The following is an 8539-nucleotide window of genomic DNA, read 5'->3' on the forward strand; positions in this document are numbered from 1 at the left end:
ATATACTCGTATAAATAATCAGTTAACCCATCTAATTAAAATCATTTTTCCATGCAAGGAAAATATAGATACCTTTTATTTATTGTAAAAATATATTTGTATTTTAACTAGGAAAAGTATGTGTGTAATTTTATAACGCGCAAATATAAATTAAGCAAATTCACAAAAGGAGGCTATAGGGGCAATTAAGTTCCATTCAATGAGCCCAATTGTTGTTTGGCTGCATTCGTTTGACCAAATAAACTTTTGTCGTTCATCAAAACATTGTGTTTTTTATTGTTTTAAAATTTAAAATAAATTACATAAATGATCCCTATAATTTACCAATATTATGTTTATGATATTTTAATATTTTTTTCCGGATTTCGGATACAATCTTTATTGTTTGTTAAACCATCTCTCATCTCATCTCAAAGTCTTAAAGATAGTCGAAAATTTCATGACCCATTTTATATACTCGTTCTTTTACACCTAATCACCCAGTCTTTTCGTTTAGAAACTCTAATCAAGTTTTCATGTATCATAACCCATCGTTGGTCTATATAATCTCCTATGGTATTTTATCATGTTAACCCTTGTTGGTATTTCAAACATTATAAAAGTAGCATTGGTATGCAACATATGTCTATTTGAAGTTGTTGTTTGAATGAGCACAAAATATCTAATTGCACAGTAAATTGACACCTTAGTACAATGTCTTAGTCAAAACTCAAACTTAACCGATAACCAGAAATATGTTTTAAGAATAAATCATTGGATAGGTAAAAAAAATCTATAAGCTGGATTTATGCAACCCATAACTTATCATTGTTTCTTTTTATTTGATGAGAGCAAAAAATGTAGTTGTTAGAAGAGAAATTGCTTATGAGTTTGATTTAACCTTTATTAAACCTTTTATGATAACTTTGTATAATATAAAAAATCAACGGGACAACGAAGAAAAAAGTAAGAAAAGATTTTCAAGTAATATATATGTTACCGGGTTTTATTTCACTCCTAAGCATTAGCGAAAACCACAACGATGTTGTTGCGTTAGAAGAGTTTAGTTCCGAAATAAGGAAAACCATGCTCAGCTGTCAAGGGCGCCTATTAATTGGGTCGTCCTTGATATAGATGGACGTGTAAGACGATGATTAGACTGAATGTTGGGGGGGGGGTACCTCCACGACATTAAATAGCCATGTGGCACCCGTTGCAGGTTTAAGGGCATTACGAGATGTTAAACACTACACCAGAGGGACGTTGTGGGGCGGTAAGGGTGGGTGGGGGGTGCATTGGGTTAACTATGGAAAAAGTGTGAGGGTGGCCATTATGGAGCTATGACTTATGTGCATGAGGTTAACGCCCCCGACGTTAATCCCCACAAACAACCTTAAAGAACGACAATGATTATACGTTAAAGGGTATAACAATCATTCAACATCGAGTTAATAGGTGTTAATACCAAGGAAGCTATAATTCAACTAAAACCATCCGTTGTCGAAGCTTCAATAGGAGCGCAAAGGGTGGCTTTTTGCCATGTCACTCGCAAACACCGCAACAGGTGTTAGAGACAGGTAAGCGCGAGCCCACTCACGGGCGCTAAATTGGAGGAAAATGTTTGGGAAAGTGGCTCGCGAGTAGAAACTTTATTCACAACAGTGTCAAGTGAGTGAACATGGGCTTTATCTAAATCCTAGTCAACGTCTAGTTAGCACGATATAACACAATATTGAAGGATGAATCCAGGACCAACGAAGCCCTACAGCAGATAGTATAATAGTTACACACCATATGTAACATATATTATAAAAAGACAAAAAGATTAAAACCATGAAACATATATACCATAAGGAGAATATATTTTTTTTTTGAATGTTAAAGCCTACCTCCTACTATTTACATTATACCACATATTGCCAGGAGTCGAACCCTGGACCTCTCACCCAAAGGCCAAAGCCTTTACCATCCCACCAAAGTGGAGATGGCCGTAAGGACAATATATGTAAACTTAACTCCTAGTTTCAAGTTTCAACTTATGGTGTTGTGTCAACCTCTATAATACTTTTCCTCTGTTTGAGAATCATTTCTTGTAGCTTTAGCTTTAGCTCAAGGTGGTAGACCCATCTCACATCCCATCATCTCCTATCCCTTAAAGATGCCAATATTTATCACTGACCCCATGACAAACCTCTCTAGTTTCTTTCTGATTAATTAGCCTTTCATCTTCTTGTGCTATCTTACTTATAAAATATTATTATTCTTTTCCCTTCTTTTCTGGGCACCTTTAGCTAAACAACAACAACTTTATTATCAACAAAAATTCTTTGATTTGTTGAGTTTTATTGGTGGTTGTTGGATTTGACCTTGCTAATTGTGTTTAATCCTTTGAGGGTGTTTGGTTGGCAGGAAATAGACTAGAAGTTGGGGTGTTTGGATAAAGAAAAAAGGGTTTTTGTTTTCTGGTTTTGCAGTCTTTTTATCATCAAGGAAGCTTCTTGTGTACCAATTCTTGATTTTCTTTAAAAAAATCAAGATTTTGTAATCATATTGTGTACCAATTCTTAATCATATTGTGGTACAATTCTGAATTGGGGTTTTGAATAAAGAAAAAAAAGGTTTTATTTTCTGATTTTGCAGCTTGTTTATGATCAAGAAAGCTTCTTGTGTACAGTTTCTTGATTTTCTTTGAAAAAATCAAGATTTTGTGATCATTTTACATCTTGGAGAACAATTCTGAATTGGGGTTTTGGATAAGGAAAAAAGGTGTTTGCTTTTCTTATTTTGAAGTCTTTTTTTGATCAAGAAAGCTTCTTGTGTACCAATTCTTGAATTTCTTTGAAATAATCAAGATTTTGTGATCATTTTGCATCTTGGGATGCAATTCTGAATTGGGGTTTTGCTCATCTTTGACAAAGAAGAATCTTTAGGGTTGTGAGTGTATCCATATAATCAGAGTCCCTTGGTGATCATAATCAATAGGTAAGATTATTCATTATTTAACTTGATGAAGTGTTTCTTGTGTTTATGAGGGTTTATTATTCATTATTTATGATTATTTCTTCTACTTAAGAACTGCTATAGAGACCGGTCTTTGTTAAACTCAGTCTTGCATATTTCTATATTGCAATTGGTTTCTCACTTAGATTTTGGTATTTTTTTTATTGGTTCATACTTCATATATTGTAAATAAATATCTCCATAAATCACAATCAATACATTTTAATACTCATTTATTTCCCTTATTTTGGTGTCTTTGATATTTAATCTTACCTTTTTTATAAATAAAAATATTGTATAAGAGTTATATCTTACCGAAAGTTGCAGATTATGTTGCGTAAATTCCGTAAAAAAAAGAACTTTCGGTCTTTCTCGAATTCCTCATATTATAAAGCAGTGCCAAATACAATTATTTTTCTACAAATTTCAAAGAGAAGAATTTGGTAAAAAAAACTGGTGTTTCAAGTTTCAACCTTGTTGCAGGATTAAGATATCTCTGTTACACTAATGGGGACTGATGAAACTGGAGTTGTGGTGCAATTACCGTCACCGAGTGACATCAAGGTACAAATTTCTTGCTAGTTATGATTAATTATGTAATTTACCATTGTATTATCGAGTTTCGAGCTCATGTGTTATGTATTGATGATATCAGGTGCATAGGGTTATGTGCACCGAATTGATAAAGATTGTCGGTCGGATTGATAAGATTTTCCCAGAAATAGAAGCTGCAAGGCCTCGATGCTCATCCGGGATTCAGTCACTTTGTTTGTTAACTAAGGCCCTTGATAAAGCCAAACTGTTGATCCATGACTGTTGTGAGTCGAGTAAGCTATACATGGTACGTATGTGTGTTAAAAAAGATTGGATTTTCAGATGATATGTCAGTTGGGATTTTCTTATTTTGGCATTTGAGATGTTTTTTGAGTTTTATTGTTATTGAAAGATTAAATTTGTTTTGCTGATTTGGATGTATGCAGGCACTGACGGGAACTACGGTTCTGTCAAGGTGTAAAACATCAAGGAATTTGTTGGAACAGAGTTTGAGCCAGATTCAAGGCAATGTTCCTGTGATGCTTGCATCAAAGGTTGGTTGATTTATGTGATATTAAAAAAACAATATGTATTATTATTAAATGTCATTTCATCAAATTTTGACAAGTTTAAGAGGTAATGGGTCATCATTTTTAAATATTTTTACGAGTACATGTGTAGAGAGTAGAGACTTTCATATGGCAATTTTTTTTTGGACTTTTACATGTTTTATTGACATGTTTAGTGACTTTTGTATGCCAAAAGTCCAAAACTATGTTGGCTGACTTTTTCAAGAAAAAAAAATGAGAAAGTATATACTTTTAACGATATAATTTTTTGTTTTTGTTTTTGTTTTCGTTTTTTTAGTTTTTGTTTTTGTTTTTGTTAGTTACTTAATTATATGAAATATAATATTTTTGCTCTAAACTGTGTCCTGCAGATCTCTCAGATAATTGGGGAGCTTCATGGGGTCAAACTTAATTTAGACCCGTCAGAAGAAGAAGCCGGGAAAGCTATTAGATCACTACTTGAAGCATACCGAACCGGAAACCGTTCAGAAACCAGTTCTGCTCACGAGTGGATTCAAATAGCTGCTCAAAAGCTTCAAATCACATCCCAAAAGGCACTTTTAATCGAACGAAGATCCATCAAGAAACTCGTAAGAGAAATTAGTGACGGAAATAACAAACAACAAAAGAAGCTTATTTTATCACACCTTTTTGACTTGCTTAAAAAGTATGGAAAGTCCATTGCATCCGGACACGCAGAGACCGATAACATTGAGCAAAGTCAAGCTTACCAGTCCCAAACAGTTGACTTTCGTGTTGACCGTGAAAAGGATATGTTTGGTGCACCACCTGATGAGTTCAAGTGTCCGATCTCTCTCAAGGTGATGTATGATCCTGTTATTATTAGTTCGGGTCAAACGTTCGAAAGAATGTGGATACAAAAATGGTTTGATGAAGGTCATGATATATGTCCAAAGACTAAAAGGAAATTAGTGAATTATTCATTGATACCAAATGTTTCCATGAAGGATTTGATTTCAAAATGGTGTGAAACTAATGGAATAACGCTCCATGACCCGTTTGTTCAGATGTCAAGTAATATTAACACATGGGAACATTCGACTTCTTCGGTTAATAGTTTGACTTCTATGTACAGTCTTCAAATTCCGGTTGATTATAGTAATATATCATTAAGTTCTTTAGATAACAGTCGGGTTGTTGAAGATACTCGTGAGTTTGATGTTGAATCACCTCAAGAAATTGATGATGCACTTCCATGGGAGTCTCAATGCAAGTTTGTGCAAGATCTTATGACCCGTTTGAAAGATGACGATCAAGCTTGTTACTTGATTACAAGTGAGAATTTGGTTGGATCGGTTGTGAGATTCTTGGTGACCGCTCGTGACAAAAACGATGTGAAAGCTCAGGGGATTGGATGCTTGTTGTTGAAACTTTTGGTTAACAAATGCACAAGGTACTTGATAACATTGTTTTCTTTCTCTTTCGGGTGTTGTGTCAATTAAAAAAAGATTTAAATTTTTTGTTTTTTATTTTTGTTTTTGTTTTTATTTGTTTTTCGTTTTTTGTTTTGTTTTTTGTTGAGAGAGGGTAAAATTGGCATTATACAAAAAAAATAACAAGAATCGAACTTCTGTTAGTGGAAAGGACGTTATGTGTAACTTTATTTAATGATTTCTGTAATGTTTCTAGTTAAAGAACAGAACCCGCAAGTTGGTATAAATATAGAGGATGAAAACTTTAATTTACTCTAGAATTTGTTTGGTTTCTCTTCTCTGGTTTTGAGTAAATTAAAGAAAAAATGGGAACTTTTTAAATTATTATTTAGGTTTTTCTTGTAGACTGAAAGTGGATTTATAAGTTTTAATATTTATTTTTTAATTTTTTAAGGGGGTATAATAAGTGTAAAATGGGCATTATTTTTATTTAATATAATTTTTTTTGCCTTTTCTTTTTAGGTTTCTTGTAAACTAAAACTAACTGAAACTTTTTGATATTCTTGTTTGCAGGAGCATAAAATACTTGACCGAAGATGCATATCAGTTAATATCCGAGTTTCTTGAATCAGAAGTAACAGAAGAAGCTCTTGCCATAACAGAAGAGTTATCTTCCCACCAAAACTGTAGACTTGAAATCGCATCCTCAGGTTCCCTCACTCATATTTTCAAGATTCTCGACACTCAACCGCGAGAAAGTCAAACACGGGCCCTCAAGATTCTCTACAACTTGACTTCAACAAGAACCGTCCGTTCTTTAGTCGTTTCTTCCGATCTAATACCTAAACTTGTCACGCTTTCTGAAGACGATGATTCACTCTCAATATACTGCATAGCAATCTTGACAAACTTATGTGGAAGTCAAGATAATAAAAGCATAATTGCGGAGACAAAAGGGTGCGTATCGTTTGTTGCTAAAGTTCTCGAGAGTGAAAGTTGTAAGGAACAAGAACAGGCGTGTGAGATTCTTCTTTCGTTGTGCTCTCAAAGTATTCAATATTGTCATTTAGTGATGGATGAAGGCGTGATTCCTTCGTTGGTTTCTGTTTCTGTTAATGGAAATGATAAAGGGAAAGCTATAGCGCTTGAATTGCTTCGGCTTTTGAGAGATGCAGAGCTTGAAGATTATGTGGAAGAACCTGTTGTTGTACCGGTTTATGATGTTTCAAAGGATTTGAATACTCCGCAGGTCGAGAAGAAGACCGGTTCTAAAACTTCACGGATATTTTCCAAGTTTATGTCAAGAAATCCAAAAAGAAAAGTATAGGTAAGAATCTTTTACTTTCAAGAGTTTAATTTTTTAACGTAAGGGTATTTTAGTCATTTTAAACCTCAAAACTAATACTATGATTTTGCTATGTTTATTGCTATAATGTTAATCGTCGTTAAAAAGATTTAATGATTCAAAATGCTTCATCACTTAACTATGTTCATTTGATCAAGAACTGTCATGGTTTTTGCAGGTTTTGTAGTTCGTTTCTTGTAATAAAACGGGCGGTTTTACATGGTTTGATCCAAGAACTCCCAGTATTCATCAGGTTTTTAAAGTTCAGTCATTTGTGCATATTAATAGAATCCAAGTTGAGGTCAGATGAAGTGTCATGATTCGTCCTACCGATAGAAGCTAGAAAGAGTTTGTAAAGATTTGTAGATGGTAGAAAGTTGTTTATTATTTATAAGAATTAATAGTATGTAGACATATGAAGAACTGGTTTTTTAGTTGGTTTTTTAGTTTCTGTACATATGTTTTGTTGGTTGTTTATTTGTTAGATTTTTGGAGTTGTATGAAGATGAACTGTTTTTGTTTGGTTCAGGATCTTGTTATTTAACATTTTATATTATCTAAACTCAGATTCTATATTCTGCTTTTCAATATTTTCATTTTTGGTTGTGTGGTACTTGTGACTAGGGATGAGCGTTTTCGGTACTGATACCGAATTCTGTACCGATTTGGTACCAAGTCTTTAGTTTTCAATATCTACCAAGTTTTTAATTTTCAGTTACTATCAAGTTTAGTTTTCAGTATCCGTAGGTTCTGTACGCTACCGGTATTTTTTGAATTTTGCACGAAATACTGGTACCGAACCGAACATTTCGGTATTCGGTTCAGTACTGCTACCAAGTATTTGAGATTTTTGGAATTTTGCTATTTCAATCTAAAAGTTTAAAATTTGCTATTTTCGTCCTTAAGGTTTCAATTATGTTGCAATTTTCGCCAAAGGTTTTGATTTCATTGTGATTTTCGTTCATGTGATTTGTTAAATATGCTATTTCAATCCAAAATATGTTAACGTAAAGGACGAAAATTGCAATGAAAATGAAACCTTGTGGACGAAAATAGCAAATTTTAAACTTTTGGATTGAAATAACAAATTTATACACACCACGTGAACGAAAACTGCAGTTCACTCTACTTGTTTTTTATGTGTTTAGCATTCGAATGGCATTGATTCTAAAACCAGTAAAATGATGCCACGTAAACTTCACACAAGCAGGAGCGAGTTAAGGATGAGTTTGATTTGCCTCCACGCTTGTGGTCAGCCACACGAAACACCCATCCACAAATCCACATAATGCTCACGAAACAAGAGATGGCGTTCCATGACATGGATCATACGTCGCGTGTCCCTTTCGGGCTGAGCTCACTTATAACACAAAATGTTAGAAAAGAGGTCATGGAGAGTTTGATTATAGCCTATCATTTTATAGGTTTTGTCATAATATTACAAAAATCAAATAAAACAAAATTCTTTGGGAGTCTTTCCTTTCATGCATTACTATAGTCTAGTCTAAAAAGATATTGAATCAATAATCATAAGAATTGTGTGGTTGTGTAAACCTATTGTTTTAAATGTGATATGTTTTTCTCAATAGTTTCTCTTTCTTTCTGCTACTTAAAATTATCTTTCATGGGTCATATATAATAATTATAAGCTTTTCTTCAATCGAAATTGCGTTCAACTAAACACGCTTTTGTGGCCCCGTTTGAAAACAACCAATATC

At 33.6% G+C, this 8539-nt stretch overlaps 1 protein-coding gene across 1 annotated transcript; it reads left to right on the forward strand.

Annotated features, from left to right (window-relative positions):
* The first annotated feature begins 2554 nt into the window (after positions 1 to 2554).
* LOC143568692 (U-box domain-containing protein 5-like) lies at positions 2555 to 7265 on the forward strand. The gene is made up of 7 exons (XM_077054780.1): positions 2555 to 2961; positions 3463 to 3543; positions 3635 to 3820; positions 3960 to 4067; positions 4454 to 5496; positions 6050 to 6803; positions 7000 to 7265. The coding sequence occupies exons 2-6, from the start codon at positions 3487 to 3489 to the stop codon at positions 6801 to 6803; spliced, it is 2148 nt and encodes a 715-aa protein (XP_076910895.1). The 5' UTR covers positions 2555 to 2961; positions 3463 to 3486; the 3' UTR covers positions 7000 to 7265.
* Positions 7266 to 8539: the final 1274 nt, after the last annotated feature.

This window comes from Bidens hawaiensis, unplaced genomic scaffold (assembly GCF_021521415.1).
Source record: "Bidens hawaiensis isolate Kalapana, Puna unplaced genomic scaffold, B.hawaiensis_p1.1 tig00024057_1, whole genome shotgun sequence".
NCBI classification, from domain to species: Eukaryota; Viridiplantae; Streptophyta; class Magnoliopsida; order Asterales; family Asteraceae; genus Bidens; species Bidens hawaiensis.